The sequence below is a fragment of the Mobula birostris genome, chromosome 23, assembly GCF_030028105.1.
Source record: "Mobula birostris isolate sMobBir1 chromosome 23, sMobBir1.hap1, whole genome shotgun sequence".
NCBI classification, from domain to species: Eukaryota; Metazoa; Chordata; class Chondrichthyes; order Myliobatiformes; family Myliobatidae; genus Mobula; species Mobula birostris.
The window spans coordinates 57491830-57511413 of NC_092392.1; the positions used below are offsets into that span (position 1 = coordinate 57491830).

At 43.3% G+C, this 19584-nt stretch overlaps 1 protein-coding gene across 1 annotated transcript in view; it reads right to left on the reverse strand.

The window, feature by feature from the left end:
• The window catches only part of itpr2 (inositol 1,4,5-trisphosphate receptor, type 2), a 306596-nt gene that overhangs the window by 105434 nt on the left and 181578 nt on the right, over positions 1–19584 (reverse strand). The window contains exons 32-36 of the mRNA XM_072241562.1: positions 11595–11720; positions 6677–6805; positions 3535–3655; positions 2090–2280; positions 472–620 (exon numbers count right to left, since the gene is read on the reverse strand). Of these exons, the coding sequence (XP_072097663.1) occupies positions 472–620; positions 2090–2280; positions 3535–3655; positions 6677–6805; positions 11595–11720 (716 nt within the window). The remainder of the gene's footprint in view (positions 1–471; positions 621–2089; positions 2281–3534; positions 3656–6676; positions 6806–11594; positions 11721–19584) is intronic.

The following is a 19584-nucleotide window of genomic DNA, read 5'->3' on the forward strand; positions in this document are numbered from 1 at the left end:
GAAGACACCCACTCGACATTTTTAGGGATAGGGATTTTTTCTTACTGTTATTTACAATATTCCTTCGGGTAATGTACTGTACTGTATAATGTACTGTACTAATACAATGTACTGCTGCTGCAAAACAACAAACTTTACCACATATGTCAGTGATATTAAACCTGATTCTGATTCTGACGTCAATATGTTTGGACTAGGACGGCCTATTGGTGACTTTCACTCCGAGGAACTTGAAGCTATCAAGCCTTTCAACCCAATACCACTGATGTGGACAGGAGCATGTGAACTGTACCCACCCTGCCCCCTTTGTGAAGTCAATTATGCATTTTTTGTCTATATTTCTATTGTAATTTATGGTATTATTTTATGTATAGCACTGAGCGTTTGCTGCAAGATCACCAATTTCCTGAGATATATTAAACTTGTTTCTGATCCGTCTCCACACACACCTCTCCCGCCCCTCTGACTTACCTGCTCATGAAGGCCCCACTTTCACATCGTATCTGCGCGTCACTTCCTTCCGGAAAAAGCAGCTCTGGACTGTGGAGAACATCGACCAGCACTGAAAATTCAGCATGCACCATGAGCTGGAACTGTTGTTCCAGTGTGGACACTATATCCTGTGAATTCATAGAGAAGGCTGTCAGACAATTGATAGATTTTATCGCACTAAACTATCAACTGCAGACAAACTTTAGATCAATGGTCTTGGTCAGACTGCACTTGGAGTATTGTGAGTGGTTTTGGGTACTTTATCTGAGAAATGACGGTGCTGGTATTTGACAGGGTCTAGAAGAGGTTCATGAGAATGATCCCAGGAATAAAAGGGTTAACGTCTGAGGAGCGTTTGAAGGCTCTGGGCCTGTATTCACTGGAGATTACAAGAACGAGGAGGGAGTCTCATTGAAGCCTATTAAACATTGAAAGGCCTAGATAGAGTGGACACTGAGTAGATGTTTTCAATATTGGGGGAGTCTGTGACTAGAAGGCACAGCCTCAGAACTCAAGGACATCACCTTGGAACAGAGGTGAGGAGGATTTTATTTAGCCAGAGGATGGCGAATCTGTGGGATTCATTGCCACCTATGGCTGGGGAGGCCGGGTCATTGGGTATATTTAAGGAGGAGATTGATATGTTCTTGATTAGTCAGAGCGACAAAGTTTATGGGGAGAAGGAGGGGGAGTATGATTGAGACGTATAATAGATCAGTCATGATCCAATGGTGGAACAGACTCGATGGGTTGAATGGCCTAACTCTGGGTCCATGTCTTGTGGTCAGGAACCTTTAGAGCAGACATGACTAACATCAGCTTCTTAACCCACCCTGAAAAACTTTAACACAACCTTGAGCTATATTTTTTCTTTCCTCTTTCTCTCTCCATCTCGTGTTAGTACCAGTATGATTACTTTGCACATGAGTAATTTATATCTAATTTATGCTAATTTAAGTTTATGTTAACTTATGTTAATCGTAGATCAAAGCCCAAAGGTCAACTGGAAATCTAGAAGTCCTGCAGGCCAGATCTCTGAGACTGCGACTCTCTTGTGAGCCCACTAGGGGTGCCAAAGACCCAATGTCAAGAGTCCAACCCCACTGGAGGATGGAGACTGAACAAGTCCTGTCCTGGGAGGACTGTGTAAGGCCGTGGATGGGGGGTAGGGGTTGGGAGGGAGGAACAGGGCTAGTTTTAGCTGCTGTTGTTTGACTGTTTATAGTGTTTTGTGTTGCTCTGCTGCCAAGCATGGTGGGCATGCTATACTGGCGCCAGAATGTGTGGTGACATCTTGTGGGCTGCCTTCCCCCCAGCACATCCTTGGGTTGTGTAGGTAGTTAACGCAAACGACACATCACTCAATGTTTCAATGTACACATGGTAAATAAATGACTGAATCTTGCTCATGAGTAAAGTAATATATATAATTTATGTTAATTTAAGCTTATTTTAATGTGCTTGTTTTATAATGTACTGCTGCAAAAGCCTAATCTTCATGGCATTATACCCACGACATCAATAACCTTGCACTTGAACCCTATAGGTTCCAGATCTCCAAGGTAGCTTCCCATTATCTGTTTAAAAGCAGCTTTACCTGCAACTTCTCTATGATGCTCCTGTAGTCCAAGCAGGGCCCCCCACTCAGGTCCTTGTAACGGGGTGCACTACGGGTGGACATTCGCCAGCCTATCACTGCTCTCTGGACCATGTTGGTGTGGGTCTTCAAAAACAGGGCGTTCACTTGACTGTCCAGATCTACAGGGATTGCTATAGCTCGGCTCTTGGCTGCAATCAAAAGTTGAATGTTACTTATGTATCCTTGGCTCAGTCTTGTCTCGGTGAAGTTGCTGGTTCGAGTCCGGCCTCAGCTTGTGGCGCAGGTTTGCATTTGGGTGCAACATACTGATGGAATGCTGCACAGTCCGTGGGACATGACTCTAAACCAGGGCCTCATCTGCACTCTCAGGCAGACATAGAACATCCCAAGCAGAGGGGAGTTATGCCTGGATTGTAACTGAAAAACAAACTCTTAATATTTCCTTTTTTTTAGGGAGTTTGCTCTATCCAATTGTGAACTTTACATCTGAGGCCACTTTATACTTCTCACAGCCACAGTAAAGCAGCCAACATAATCAAAGACCCCACCCACCCCAAATATTCTCTCTTTTCTCCTCTTCCATTGGGGCAAAAGATACAAACGCCTGAAAGCATATATCAGCAGGCTACCTGCTGTTATAACACTATGGAATGGATCTCTTGTACCATAAGATGGACTTCAGAACTTTTCAGGAACTCAGCCCAAACAACTTGGCTTCTCAGAACAATCAGTAGCAAGTTTGATATAGATAGAACTTGAATAACAAACTGAAGAAGCTGGAAATCTGAAATATAAACAGAAAGTGCTGGAAACACTCAGCAGGTCAGGCAGCATCTGTGGAGAGAGAAGCAGACAAGTTTTCAGGTTTGGGATTGTTTATCAGAACTGGGGAGGAGAAAAGCAATTTGTTTTATGCAGTAGAAATGATGGGGAGGGAGTACAGGAGGAACTAACAGAATTTCTCTGATAGGTGGAGGTGGGATGACCTCATGTGGTAGTTAAGGAGTACCAAACATCCAACTTAGAACAAGGTGAATTTTATTCCACTCCCAAACACCTGTATGTCTTAATTGTCCACCGAACTATCCCACTTGCTACGCAGTGTATCAGCATGATTTTTCATTAAATTATTGACATCAGACTCCCATAACCCCTCTGAAACTCATTGTCTAAATTAAGTTTGAGGGATTATGAGCTGCAATTTCTTTCCAATCAGATAGTAGGATGCACCTTCCTCAGTTCCATTCAAAAACAGAGAGGGCTTATGCTTTTTGCTGGTCCCTGCCTTGCAGCCAGCATCCCTGAGATTACAAGCACCTGTTCCCCACCACTCTCTCGCCCAGTATCACTCCAAAGTCATTTGATTTCAAAAGAACTCATTGTCAGAGATCAAAGAGACTGGGGGAACAAACATTCCAATCCCTCGCACCATGCAGACTCACCAACTTCAGCCAGAGTTTTGATGCAAGACTCCACTGAAGACTTCTGAGATGGAGTTGGCCAGGAGCAGTTGTAAATTCTAAAGGCAGACTGGAGCAGTTGGATAAATATTGGCTGGTGTGTCTACAGACAGAAGGAAATATGGAAGACCATTATAAACATTTAATACTAAGTGTACTTCTCTCAGACGCCCACCATCCAGGCCACGCTCTCTTCTTGCTACTACCGTCGGGCAGCAAGTACAGGAGCCTTAGGTCCCACACCACCAGTTTCAGCAAAAGTTATTACTCTACAACCATCAGGCTCCTGAACCAGTGTGGACAACTTCACTCTCCACAACACTGGACTGATTCCACAACCTATGGACTCACTTTCAAGGACTCTACATCTCAGCATTGTTTATTTGATTTTATTATTTGCAAAAAATAATGTCTCTCTTGCACATTGGCTGCTTGTCACTTTTTGTTGTTTATTTTTTCATAAATTCTATTATATTTCTTTATTTCTCTGTAAACACCTAGAATAATCTCAAGGTAGTATATGGTGACATGTACAACTTTGATAATAAACTTACTTTGAACTTTGAACTGAAAAATCATTATCAGAGACAATAAAAATTAGACCGCCCAGCTGATTTTAAAGTTGCTTCAGACTTTTCCTGGTCCTAAAGATAACAACTAGGACTCTCCAGACTTCAAGACTGCCAAGCTCTGAGCAAACAGATGCAAGGTAACTCGCCCACTCAAACGCACAGCAGGAGACTGTGAGGATATACAGAGAGCACCGACAGCAGGCTGGCTGGTGCCATCCAAACACTGTGCACTGCACAAAACTAAAATGTACATGGTTCCATCTTTGGATTCACTGCCTCACCAACATTAACTCTGCTTTGTATAAAACCATAAGACAGAACATGAGGCAGAATTAGGCCTTTCAGCCTATCGAGTCTGTTCCCCCATTCAATTATGGCTGTTTTTTTTTCAATTCTCCTGCCTACGCCCTGTAACCTTTACATCCTTAACAATCATGACCCTATCAATCTCTACCTTAAATACACCCAATGATTTAGCCTCCATAGTCCTCCGTGGCAAAAAATTTCACAGATTCACCACCCTTTGGCAAAAGAAATACCTCCTCATCTCAATTTTAAAGAGATGTCCCGTTATTCTGAGGCCGTGCCCTTGATCGCCTAATGGAAACATCCTCTCTACATTCACTCTACCCAGCACTTTCAGTATCCAGTAGGTTTCAATGAGATTCTCCCTCATCTTTCTGAACTCCATCAAAGACAGACCCTGAGACATCAAATTGTACTCAGACTTTGAGCCTTCTGCTCCTGGGATCTGAAGTATTTGGTTTTATCACAGTGTCTGGTTTTCCTACCCAAGCAAGACCACACTTGTGATAGAGTTGAGGACCTGATTTAGAGTTGGAGCATTTCAAACACTGAGCCTATACACTCTAGGCTTTGGAGAAGAAGGGGTGATCTCATTGAAACATATATTCTGATTGTGCTTGCTGGGGAAACTGACATTCCCAGAACCGGATGGGATGGGATGGCTGGATGAGATCGCAGCCTCAAAGTAAGTTATGGGCCATGAACGACTAAGTTTAAAAGAAGTCTCTCCACCCAGGTGGATGCAACTTTCTGGAATTCTCCACCCAAGAGGGCAGAGACTCAATGACTGAGACCCTCAAAAACCAAGATGTGAACATTTGCAGATATCAGTAGAATTCAGGGATAAGGGGCTAGTGCAGGAAAAGTTCATCCATGATATATTGGATAGTAGAAAGAGCAGAGGGCCCAAATGGCCTGCTGCTGATTTTAGTTCTTGTGTTCATCTGTTTGCAAATAGATTAAAATTTCTGATAAGACTATAAGACATCGGATGCAAATTTACCAACACACACATCACCACAAACTGCCAAAGTCCACACCCTGCCACAGTATACACACACACCTCAGGACAGATTGCTATCTCATGTGTTCATGCATGTCAGCCACGTCACCCCTCCCCCCCACACACACACAAACAAACAACTCCCCAAACACCATTCCCCCCTTTCCCCAACACACTTCAACCTTCATTGTACAGGATAATATTAAAGTAATTTAAATCTACAAAGAGACCATCGCTGGTGTACTACATAGGTCTCAGTGTTTGATGGGTTGGGAGCTGTTTGGAGAAAGTTCACTAGCTGATTGCTGGGATGCACAGGTTGCCTTGTGAAACACCGCCGCTTGAATAAGTTGGGCCAAATACCCACTGGAATTTAAAACAATTAGGGTTCTGATGGACTGGATGAGACTAAGGAGGTGTTTTCCCTCTTGGGGAATTCCAAACAAGGAAGCAGCGTTTCAAAAGAAGTGCTCACCCAGAAAAGGCAGAGATGGGGTGTTCTTCTCCGAGGCTCAAAAATCTTTGGAATTTTCTTCTGCAGGGAACCGTGCAGGGTGAGTCACTGGATACACGAATGAAGTTATTGTTTGGGGACCAGGCGGGAAGGCGGTGAAAGGATAAAGAGTGGATCAGCTGTGATCAACTGCAAGGTGAAAAAAGGCTAATCGAGGGGCTTATTGTCCAATCAACAATGATCACAAGAAAGACCCCTCATCCATCATCTAAGCCATGCTCTCTTCTCAGTATTACCATTGGACAGAGGGTGTAGAGCCTTAGACTGGACATCATCAGGTTCAGGAACAGTTATTACCCTACAATTATCAGGTTCCTGAAACAGCAAGGATAACTTCACTTAACTCAACTCACAGCCTCCCGTTTTTACAACTCAAATTCTCAGAATTTTTTGGTATTTGCACGATTTGTCTTCTTTTGCACATTGGTTGCTTGTCAGTGCCATTTTTTTCACAAATTCTATTGCATTTCTTTATTTTTCTGTAAGTGCCTCCAAGAAAATGAAGTCAAGATGGTACATAGTGGCAAACACTGCATGTACTTTGATAATGCATTTTACTTTGATGACTCACAAAAGGTGTCAATTAACTGCACCATTAAGTTTGTGTACAAAGGCGGCAGGAAAGAACTCAGTAATAAAATATGAAAAGTTCAGTGAATTCTATTTAGCCTTCGAACCCTCTCAGATTCAGAGGGATTATGCAGATACACTCTCACCAAGGTGCCTCACCTGTAGACTTGTGCTATTGTCAGAGAACGGGGAGCTGAAGAACCCGCTGACTATGTTCATCACCGCCTCTGTCACATACTTCTCCAGCGCAGTATCTGCGTGCCTCCTGTCCGTTGTGGAGTTGCAAACCTTCATGAAGACAGTTGGTGGAGGGTAAGTGATTGCAAGGGAAGGGGGGGAGCAAACAGAATTAAAGAGACAGCAAACCACACTGATGTATGGAGGAGAAGAACAAAGGGAAACACCAACTATTCCGAAGATCTTCATCTCAGCTGATGAATCACATCATGTTATAACACAGCCATATGATCTAAGTAACTTTAAACTATTATTGGGACGAAGTTCTGATAAAAGGTCTTGGCCTGAGGCACTAACTGTTTATTTCTCTCCAAGATGCTGCCTGAGCTGCCCAGTCCCACATCACCAGGTTCAGGAACAGTTATTACCCTACGACCAGGCGCCCGAACTTGACTCACCTCAACTCTGAACAAATTCCACAACCTATGGACTCACTTTCACGGACTCTACACCTCATATTTTCAGTATGATTGATTGATTGATTATTATTATTATTACTATTATTTTTCATTTGCACAGTTTGTCTTCTTTTGCACATTGGTTGTTTGTCAGTCTTTGGCTACTTATGTATAATTTATTGTAAAATTCTACTGTATTTCTTTGTTCTGCTGTGAATGTCTGCCAGAAAATGAATCTCAAGGTAATATATGGTAACATATATAAACTTTGATAATAAATTTCTTTGAACTTTGAGTTCCTCCAGCATTTTGTGTGCATTGCTCAACTGAGCAGGATCCTTTGTGTCTTTAAATACTTGAATCAGGTACAGGATTTTGAGTTGAACACAGTGCAACAGATGCAGTTTGTAAAACACTTTGGGTCAAACTGGTCATGGGAAAGGTCATTAATTGTCCACTTCACAATATTGTAAGAAGCTGCCTTGATTAAAGGAACGTCTTTCATGGTATCAGATGGCCCTTAACACATTATTGTCAATAATATACTTTGAAGTGTGTTCAGTATTGTAATGAAGGAAATCGCAGCAGCCAATCTCAAGCTCTCTTAAACAGCAATGCAGTAGCAAACAGATAATTAGTTTTATAATGTTGAACGAGGGACAAGAATTAGTCAGGATATTGTGGAAGACTCCCTCGCTGCTTTTCAAGTACTGCCAAGGTTTAGTTCCATCCCAGAGCACAGCTGAGGATTTGGCCTGTTGTTTTATCTAAAAGACTATTCCCCTGACAAGACAACATCCCTTAGTACAGCCTGAGGCATCAGGATGGATTTTATGCCAAGCAATATAAAAGCTGCTGGTAGAAGTTAGCAGGTCAGACAGCCCCTGGGGAGGGAAATGGATTGAAATGAGACCCTTCATCGGGAATGAAAGATAAGGTTAAAGATTAGTTTTATTTGTCACATGTACATGGAGATATATAGTGAACGGTGCCGTTGCGTCAAATCGAATCAGTGAAGATTATGCTGTCACCATGCTGCTAGTGACAACATGGAATGGCCCACAACTCAGTGACCCCAAACTGTACATCTTCGGGGTGTGGGAGGAAACTGGATACCTGAGGAAACCCACACGGTCATGGGGAGAATATATAATTTCCTTAGAGACAGTGACAGGAATCGAACCCCAGTCTTACAGCTGGTGACTGTATAGTGTTGCACTAACCACTTACCATGCCAGGCAGGGGATTGGGAGGAAATGACCAGCATAAAGAGGTGAGGGGAAGGGATGGAGCAAGAGCCAACAGGCAATAGGTGGATCAAGGTGGATTCAGATGGGTGACAGGCAAGGAGAAGGGGGAGAGGGAATAATGACATGGAAGACGGGAGAGTGGGAATAGTGATGGAAGCTGGGAAGTGTCAGGTGGAGGGCAACGAAAAGCTACAGGTGATGGAACCCGATAGGAAAGGAACCAGGAGCATAGAATCAAGTGAGGGATGAGAATTTTGCATCAAGTTGCAGGAATGGACCAGAACCCACCAACTGCTGACTTAAGAGGCAAAAATGCTACCTCAGAGTTTCTCAACTGGCATTCTGCAAGAGATTGTGACTTTAAAAAATAAACTTCATTTTCTGAACTTCGCACAAGGCGCGATGCTAGCACTCGCAGTGGAAGGCAGGGACCGAGCAGCCCTGTTATCAGTCTCGTTCACGGTCTCTCAGCCCAGGACGGCAGTGTGCAGTAGGGACCGTGTTTATCTGCTTGAGTCCATTCTCAGTTTATACGCGAGGTAGGGAAGGTCGTTGGAAAATGCTGAGTGCTGTATTGCACAGAGGGGAGGATGGTAGGCTGATAATTTGTGAGCGCTGTATTGCACGGAGGGAAGGATGGTAGGCTGATAATTGGTGAGCATTGTATTACACAGGAGGGGAGGATGGTAGGCTGATGATTGGTGAATACTATGTTACACAGAGGGGAGGATGGTAGGCTGATGATTGATGGGTGCTGTATTACATGGGAGGGGAGGATGGTAGGCCGATAATTGGTGAGCATTGCATTACACAGGAAGGGAGGACAGTAGGTTGATAATTGGTGAGTGCTATGTTACGAGGGGGCGGGGGGACAGTAGGCTGATGATTGGTGAGTGCTGTATTGTATGGAGGGGGAGATGGTAGGCTGACGAGGAGGGTGAAGTGCATTTTCTGAGCATTGAATCGACTCGCCCAACTTGGGCTGTGACGTCAACCTCTCCCTCCCGAATTACCTCCCCGAACTTCCCTTTACACACTGCTGACTGCCTTATGGAAGCAAATAAACTTTATTAGTGTAGTAGAAAATTGGAGGGAAATTTTCACTTTAAAGACAGTCCAGTGTGGTGATTTTTGAAGAGGAGGTGTGAGATGGGAAGATTCTAGGCCTGGGCCTACGGACAATTCCGATAAGGTTAATAATGAAAAATTACAATCTTCTGAGTCATTTCACTGCACTAGTGCATCAACGGATGCAAAAGAAGTCCGTCTTTACAATGAAAGCTACTTGTCAATGGACTCGTGATCCAAGTTTGCTATATATGAGAAATCTGGTGGCTTAGCAAAGGAAGAGTTCTTAACAGAGTGTTTGAGCTGATAGGTGAATTGCAGGAGTACTTTCAAGAAAATAGTAGGCCAGATTTTGCTGAGTGCTTCGAAAGTGAAGAATGGCTGCAGAAACTAGCCTACTGAGCAGACATTTTTCGTCATATGAACCAGTTGAACAAGTCTCTGCAAAGTCCTGGAGAAAATGTTTTGACTTGAAGTGACAAGATTCTTCAATATAAAAGGAAACTGAATCTTTTATAAAAGGAAACTGAATCTTTGGAAAAAAATCATTGTGCAAAAGGAAATGTTCAAATGTTTCCACTGCTGCTTGGGCTTGAGAGTGAGGAAGGATAACAGAAGCTCTCGAGTCTTATTGAAAACCAACTAGGAGAACTGCAGAACAAAATTGAGCAGTTGTTTTCCTCCCTTTCAACACAAGTTCATGGCTGGGTGAGGGACCCTTCCTCAGAATCTTCTGCTCAGCCTGAGAACTTGACTTTGAGAGAAGAGGAAGAACTTTGTGATTGTGCAGTCTGCAGTCTGATTGTGCACTCAAGATGAGATTTACTGACCTGCGCCTAGACAAGTTCTGGATTTCTGTGAAAAAAGAGTAGCCTGCCATTCATAGGAAATCAATGAACATTTTGTTACAGTGTTCAACTTCTTACATATGTGAGCAAGCTTTTTCTTGTTTAGCAAGCATCAAGAGCAAGGATAGAGATCGTCTCCTTTCAGTTGAAGGTGAAATCCGAGTGCGCATATCTCAAGTTTGACCCAGAATTGAGCATTTATGAAGCAAAGAACGAGCGCAGGTTTCGCATGCTAGGCCTGATTTGATTTGATTTGAGCCTGATCATGTCACATAGTAAGAAAATGCTTTTTCAAAGTCTTGTATAAAATTGTGCTTCAGGCTATATTTTTACTCATATTGCTTTGGCTTATAGTTTTTGTAACTACTATTCAACATTGTCAGTTAATTTTCATGTTGTAAATAGCATTAATTAAAATCAATTTACAACCTTTATTTAAATTAAATCTACTGAACCTACCTTTAGAAGAATTAAATCCCATTTTGGCTTAAGCTAGTTATTTAACAGAGATTCATTGTATTTGCCTTTATGAGTTTTTAAAATTTGTGAAAGGGAAAGAAAGAGATTAATTTCAAGAAAGGTAAGCTAAGCTTAATTACCTGTTTTTTTCCAAGAAAGGTTAGCTAAAAAAAAATTTCTGTACTCAAAAGGGCATTGACAATTATTGTTGGATGATTATATCTTCAGCTTACTGATCACACTAACATACCGTGAGCTGTAGATATAATCACTTCTGTGCAAAGGTTCCCCGAGGCCTGAAAATTATTTCTAGGGTTCCTCCAGGGAAAAAAGGTTGAGAAAGGCTCTTCAATAAGAAGCTAATCAAAATGATATCAGACTGGATATAAAATATCAAGACAATTCATTATCATCAGATTAATTTCCTCTTATCTTGTGAACAGGAGACTACTTCTACAGCTTAAAAAAATGTTACACTAGCTGATACATGATTAAATTACATCCCTTGTTTTAAATATGATATACGGTATGGAATTGAGCATAGACAGTAAATAGGAAGCTATGTAAATTTATTTGGCAAATAGCATTCAATAACTGTGGTTATGAACGATTAAGTTAATAATTCTTTGCTGACTATGTTTTGTAATACTTTGCTGAAGCCTTGCTAACTTCCCCGTGCAATGCCAACAAGGATTCACACAAGCGAACCGCTCTCTTAGGGCATCCACACTTTGAAAGTAATGTTTTTTTAAATCTTTGATCCCTACTGGAGCTGCAAAACGTGGCAGAGGAAATAATCATTGACACATAGACTTACCCGATTCATATCAACAATAAAATTTTCAAACAGCTTCCAAATGTGGTTACTTGTGTAAATCTCTTTCATCTCCACCTCTGTGTCCACATAGCAATGGTTCACAAAGTTAACGTATGCTGTCTTCACCTGGAAGAAACAGATTTACTGACTCATCAAGGAATTGTTTAAATCACCCAAACAAAAATGCTTGTGCTTTTAGGAAAGATTTTGTTCCACAATTAATCCTAGAGTAATATAGCACAGAAACAGGCCCTTCTCTGCACTGAGCAAGATTCTACCCACATTTGGCCCATATCCCTCAAAACCTTTCCTGCCCAAATGTCTTTTAAATGCCGGTGCTGTGCCTGCCTCAGCCACTTCCTCTGGCACCTTGTTCACATACACACCACCACCCTAGACAAGAAGTTACCCCTCGGGTTCCTTTGAAATCTTTCCCTCCTCATCTTAAACGTCTGCTCCTTTGGTTTTGATCCCCTTTCCTTGGGAGAAAGACCGTGTGAATGCACCCTATCAATACCCCTCCTGATTCATACACCTCCATGGTCTAAGGAGTAAAGTCCTAGCCTGCCTGACCGCTCCCCATAACTTGGGCCCTCAAATCCCGGCAACATCTGACCATCTTCATTCTCCAAATGACGTAGCTGTGAAGGGAATTTCAGCCAGTGTCTGTCAGGATATTCACCGGTGGGGGGGGGGTCACTTTCAAGGGGAGTGCAAAGCGCAATCTTCCCTCATTCATGTTGCTGTTACCCTTCCTAACCACTGCCTATTCTGGTGAGATCAACAAATCAGTTGTTTCATTTGGGAGGATTCGCCTCAGTCTACCCTCTGCCCCAGCTAGCCACACCAACCCAACAAAACACCTCTGTGGCCTTCTTGTGGTTATTGCCAACAAGGGCATCCGAGAGCATGCACAAAATGCTGGAGGAACTCGTCAGGTCAGGCAGCATCTATGGAGGGAGTAAGCAGTCGATATTTTGGGCCAAGACCCTCCATGAGGACATTCCGAAGAGGTCTAAGAGTGGCAGAGGCAGCAGAGAAAAACGATGCCCACAAGTGACCACAGACCCAGTCTCCTCAGTCAAGACAATATCTTCAGGAGCAAGAGAATCCCCACTGAAGAGTAGGGTGATAGGCAGGTACAGTGGATGATACAGTGACACAGCTAGTAAAGTCCACACCTCCAGTGATCCGGGTTCAATCCTGACCCTGTGTGCTGTCTGTGTGGAGCCTTCCGGCTATTTACCAGTTACGTAGCTGTTGTAAACTGCCACCAGTATGTAGGTCAGTGGCAGAATTCGGGAGGAATTAATGTAGAATTTATATTTAATTTATTGTTTATTCAGATGCAGCTAAGTTTTTCATTGCACTTGTGCATATGATAATAACCTTGACTTTGACTGCACACTACGTTATTTTCCTCAGGTTTATTTTGTTCTAATTGTGTTCTTTCTTGTATAATTTTGTATAATTATTTTGTGAAAGGTGTGTCTCTGCTGCTACATGTCTGGCATGCCGTCGCCAGCAAGGTTTTCATTATACAGTATTTGCGAATGTACATGTACTTTTCCATATGACAATAAACTCGGCTTTGACCTTGGGTTAGAGTGGGAGCAGCACAGATGGGTGCTTGTTGGTCAGACCAGACACATTGGGCTGAAGGGACTGTTTTTATGCTGTATCTCATGGCTACAAAGGAAAGGATCTTCAGGAAGTTCAGAGAGGGGCTTCACTTATCAGCTGCCAGCTTGTACTCCTGACCCTCGCCTCACCTTCTTATTCTGGCTTCTGCCCCCTTCCTTTCCAGTCCTGATGAAGGATCTCAGCCCAAAACATTGACTATTTTTCCCCTCCTTAGATGCTGCTAGATCTGCTGAGTTCCTCCAGCATTTTGTGTGTGTGTGTGTGTGTGTGTCTCTAAATAAGAAGAGATTCTAGTGGTCAAAATCAGTGGTTTGGCTGAAAGAAAGGTAGCATCAACTTATAGAGGTTTTTAAACTCTGAGGAAAAAAGGTAAGGAGACTGCTCTCAGACTTTTCCCCATGGTTGGGGAATTAAAACTAGACAGTAAGGTTTAAGTGAGAGGAATAAAATTTAACAGAGACTTGAGGGGCGACTTTTTCCACATAGACAGTAGTGGGCGTGTGGAGTGAGTTACCTGAGGCACTTACAATCGCAAAGGCATTTATTCAGGTAGATGGATATGAAGGGTTGAGAGAGATATAGGTCAAGAGTAGACAAATGGGACCAGTTCAAATAGGCACCTTGGTCGGCATGGACAAGTTGGGTAGAAGGGCTCAGAAATGGGCTGTTCTAACCAACCAACACATGTCTTTGTGGTGCACATAATGTCCTCTACCCTACCTCACCTAACTCTGCTCCCTCATCGTTGCCTGGCAACCATTTAAGTGACTCTCTTCCATCTGTCTCGACCTCTGCCTGTAGGTGCAAGTTTCACATTGTCACCACTCTTTGGGCAAAGGACACTTGCCTAAATTCCCTCGAGATATATAACGACTGCAGGATATAGAACATAGAACATAGAAAAGAACAGCCCACGATGTTGTGCATAATCAATTAAGCTAATGAAAACTAATCCTTTTTGCCCGCATGTTGTCCATATCCCTCCATTCGCTGGCATATTCATGTGCCTATCTAGGAGCCTCTTAAACACATCTGTTGTATCTGCCTCCATCACCAGCCCAGGCAGCACATTCCAGGCATCGACTACTCTCTGCGTAAGTAAAATCTAGCCTTGCATATCTCCTTTGAACTTACCCTGTCGCATCTTAAACTCATGCTCTCTAGTCTTAGAAATTCAGTCCTGGGAAAAGACACCGGCTGTCTATCCATGCCTCTCACAATTTTATAAACCTCCCTCATGTCTCTCCTCAGACTGCTGTGCTCCAGAGAAAGCAACCCAGCTTGTCCACCTTCTCCTTCCTGCACAGGCATTCCAGTCCGGGCTGATTCTGATGACTCTCCTCAGTGGCATCCCAAGTAGAAACACCTTTGCCACTTCAACCTGATTAAACAACTTCAGAATGTTTAAGATTTCTTTGGGCCTTCCATCAGGCTGTCTTTCCCTTCTAATCAAGTTTTTCCAATAGTTTATCTCTCAGCTATGGCTCCATAAAACCATCAGATCAAGTGAAAACTGAGAGACAAACTATTGGATTGTCAAGTTATCCTTGTACGATTTTTCTGGACACTCTATGACACCCCAACAGTGAAATCAGAGGTCTCGGGGGAATATAAAATACTGAAGCAATGGGCTTGCTTCACATATTCCATTATGAGCGTTTGAAACATTGAATTACTTTGTAAAGTTCACACAGGATATTCAGTAAAGAAACAATCCACTCCTGCATTTATACTCTTTCTCTCTTCTCTCTCTAGAGTTGTAAAGTCATAGAGCACTACAGCACCGAAACAGGCCCTTTGGCCCACCTAGTCCATACTGAATTATTACCCTGCCTGTTCCCATTGACCGGCACCTGGACTGTAGCCTTCCATACCCTTCCCATACCTGTACATCAAAACTTCTCTTAAAAGTTGAATTTGAACCCACATCCACCACGTCTGCTGGTGGCTCGTTCCACACTCTCACCACCCTGTGATGAAAGAAATCCCCCCTCAGGTTCCTCTTCAAAATTTTGCCTTTCGCCTTTAGCTCATGACGTTTAGTTCTAGTCTCACCCGACTTCAGTGGGGAAAGCCTGCTTATCCATACCCCGCATAAGACTGTATACCTCCATAAAATCTCCCCACATTTTCCTACACTTCAGGGAATAAAGGAAAAGCCTATTGAACCTTTCTCTATAACTTGGACTGTCAAGTCCCAGCAATGTCCTGTTAAATTTTCTCTACACTCTTTCAGTCTTATTGATATCTTGCCTAGAGGTAGGTGACCAGATCTGCACAAATTAGTCCTCACCAATGTCTTTTCAACTTCAACATAACATCCCAGCTCCAAGACTCAATACTTTGATTTATGAAGGCCAATGTGTCAAAAGCTCTCTGTGAAGCCACTTTCAAGGAATTGTGGATCTGTACTTGTCCTGCTATATGTATCAGTGTCATCTTCGAACCCTTCCTCTTCACCTATTTGAACAAACTATCCTTAAACATACCTGTACTGTCATATCAAGCATGTGGGAGCTGGTTTTCACATTCCATCACCAGAAAATCTGCTAGGTGGCCTCTCAGGAGATGAAGAATCAGGTTGTTTGCACTTCTGAAATATGAAAACCTCCTGCCTCTAGTACAATTCTAGTAAGGTCATTCCCCTCCATTCTTCTGAGGTCTAAAAATATATCTATAATTTCTTTAGCTGTTGGTGATAGGGCTTATTCCTGGTCTTATTCCAGGACTTAACCTTCAGTGCCATTGAAGATCAGAAGACTTCCACTTCCTGAAGTCCTTGGTCTTACTGACGTTGAGTGCAAGGTTGTTTTCACAACACCACTTAACCAGCTGATCTATCTCACTCCTGTACACTTCCTCATCACTATCTGACATTCTGCCGAAAATAGTTCTGTTGTCGGCAAATTGAATGATGGCATTTGAGCTGTGCCTAGCCACACACAACCGTGGGTTCAGAGGGAGTGGAACAGTGGTCTAAGCATGCACCCTTGAGGTGTGCCACTGTTGATTGGCACTGAGGAGAAGATGTTATTTCCAACCTGCACCTCCTTGGTCCTCACAACTGGTACTGCGGTCTTTAGTCTCTGTCTGTACACCAGGAGTAGAAGTACAGCCAGGTGATCACACTTTCCAAAGTATGGCTGTGGGATAGCACGGTAAGCATTCTTGATGGTGGTATAACAGTGGTCAAGTTTGATGTTTTCTCTGGTTCCACAGGTGATATGCTGGTGGGGTTTGTTCAGAGACTTCTTCAGGCTGGCCTGGTTGAAATCTCCAGCATAATAGAGAAGGCATCTGGGTACATAGTTTCATGTCTGCTGACCGTGGTGCTCAGCTCCTCCAGTCCTGCCTGACATTGGCCTGAGGTGGAATTACACTGCTACCAGGATGATGGCTTAAATCTCCTGTGCCGGATAAAAAGGACAACATTTATCTGCCAGATATTCCAGGTTGCGTGAGCTGGACTGAGACAGAACTGCCAATTCTGTATAGTACGTTGAATTAATCATAAAGCATACTCCATCTCCTTTAACGTTAAAAGGCTGAGCTGTCCAATCTTTGCAGAGAATGGCGAAGATATCGGGCTGAAGTGCTGTGTCTGAAATGGCAGGTATGAGCCACGTTTCCATGAAGCAAAGTACACAGCAGTCTCTGATGTCCCTCTGGTACTGTAATCTTGCCCTGAGCTCTTCAATTTTATTTTCCAGAGAGAGTACATTTGCCAGCAGGATAGTAAGGAGTGGGGGCCTAAGGCCTCTACATTTCAATTGTACCTGCAGACTGGCATGCCTTCTGTACTTCCATTTTCTTAAAGGGGAACTGCATTCACGACCCAAGTCTGCAGTCCGAGATCCACCAATATTGTTCGATTTGAGTATCCCTTGATTTTTTTTTAAACAGCTGAAAGTAATGTTGCTTACTGAAGGCTGTGACTGAATTTCAGCTGTAGTAGTCCTAAATGATTCTATTGGAGCTGCATGCAAAGAGTCGCCACTTATCAGCTGTGTCCTGATCAAATTTGCTAATTACACCACTGTTGTTTGTAGAATCTCAGATAGCAATGGGGAGGTGTACAGGAGTGAGATACCTCAGCTGGTTGAGCGGTATTGCAATAGCAACCTCGTACTCAATGTCAGCAAGACCAAGGAATTGATTGTGGACTTCAGGAAGGGGAAGTTGTGAGAACACACACCAGTCCTCATTGAGGGATCAGCAGTGGAAAGGGTGAGCAGCCTGAAGTCCCTGGGTGTCAACATCTTGGAGGCTCTGTCGTGGACTCAGTACATTGATGCAGTCATGAAGTCATGGAGGAGATTAGGTGTGCCACCAATGACTCTTGCAAGTTTCTATAGGTGCGTGGTGGGGAACATTCTTTCTGGTTGCATCATCACCTGGTACGGAGGCTGCAATGCATAGGGTCACAAGAGGCCGCAGAGGGTGGTAGCAAATCTATCTCAGCTCCATCACAGGCACAGCCCTTCCCACCTTTAAGGACATCAATAGGTGTGCCTCAAGAAGGCAGCATCCATCATTAAGGCTCCATGCCTTTTGGGACATGCCCTCTTCTTGTTATTGCCATCAGGGAGGAGGGTGAAAGAGCCTGAAGACCTACACTCAATGGTGCAGAAACAGCTCCTTCCCCTCTGCGATTAATGGTCCATAAACACTATCTCATTATTCCTTTTCTTTGCACTATTTATTTAGTAATTTATAGTAATTTCATGTCTTCTGCCTCAATCATAAACGTGATTTTGAATCTTTCCAGACTGGGTCCAATGCCAGTATGTCCTTTCTTAAATAAGGGGACAAATACCGTGGTCTGGGCGCAGCCTCTATACCATCTCTAATTGTAACAATACCTCCCTATTCTATCTCGAAACTCCAGCCCTCTTGCAATAAAGGGCTAACGTGCTGTGTGCCTTGCTGTACCTGCCTGTTAACCTTGTGTGACTGTTGCTCAAGAACACTCAGAATCCTCTGCACTTTGCTCTTCTTCAACCTCTCTCCGCTCAAATAATTGTGACCTCTCTATTCTGCCTGTCAAACTGCGATGCCTCACGCCTGTCTATGTTACTCCTTATCATTTCCAAGCTTATTAATGTCTTCCTGAGTCATAGAGCACTACAGCGCAGAAACAAGCCCTTCAGCCCAACTAGTCCCTGATAACTATTGTTCTGCCTAGTCCTGTCAACTCAGACCTAGTCCATAACCCTCCATTCTCCTCCATCCATATGCTCATCCAAATCTCTATTAAATGTTGAAATTGAACCCATATCCACCACTTCCACTGGCAGCTTGTTCCACACTCCCACTACCCTCATGTTCCCCTTAAATATTTCACCTTTCACGCTTAACCTGTGACCTCTAGTTCTAGCATTACTCAGCCTCAGTGGAGAAAGCCTGCTTGCTTTTACGCTACCTAATATCGCTCATAATGTTGTATACCTCTCCCCTCGTTCTCCTACACTCCAGGGAATGAAAACCGTAACCTATTCAACATTTCCCTATAACCCAGGTCCTTAAGTCCCAGTAAACTGTATTGTACTCACTCAATCTTATTGATATCTGCCCTGTAACCAGAACTGCACACAATGATAGAAACAGTCAGCACTTAATACTGACTATGCTCATCTCCTCTAACTTGAACCGACTGGCAAAACTCCAATCACTGAAGTTTACCAAAAGTTTGATCACTTTGCACGAAATTGTTCTTGTTGCATTCTCCCTTGTAAGACGTATGTCTATTTTTTGTTTCTATTTTTCTTGTGAATGCTGTTGATCTGCTTCTCTGTGCCTGAGCTGCTGGTGCAATACATGTATCAGCATACACCTGCGCATACATGTACTTGTGTATTTGACAATAAACTTGGCTTTGACTTTGGATACCAGAAAACTTAGAACCTGTGTTTTTGGAGCCGGCAACTAAATCATTGTGAGCAGGAGCAATCCCACCTTTAATCTTTGTGTGAGTCTGCCTTCCCCTGTAATACCCTTTATTTCTGAGCTCTGTTTTTGTTCTGAAGCTATCGATGGTAAATCCAAACACGAGGAAATCTGCAGATGCTGGAAATTCAAGCAACACACACAAAAAGTGCTGGTGAACGCAGCAGGCCAGGCAGCCTCTATAGGAGGAGGTACAGTCGACGTTTCCGGCTGAGACCCTTCGTCAGGACTAACTGAAAGAAGAGATAGTAAGAGATTTGAAAGTGGGAGGGGGAGGGGGAGATCCGAAATGATAGGAGAAGACAGGAGGGGGAGGAGTGGAGCTAAGAGTTGGAAAGTTGATTGGCAAAAGGGATACGAGGCTGGAGAAGGGAGAGGATCATGGGATGGGAAGTCTAGG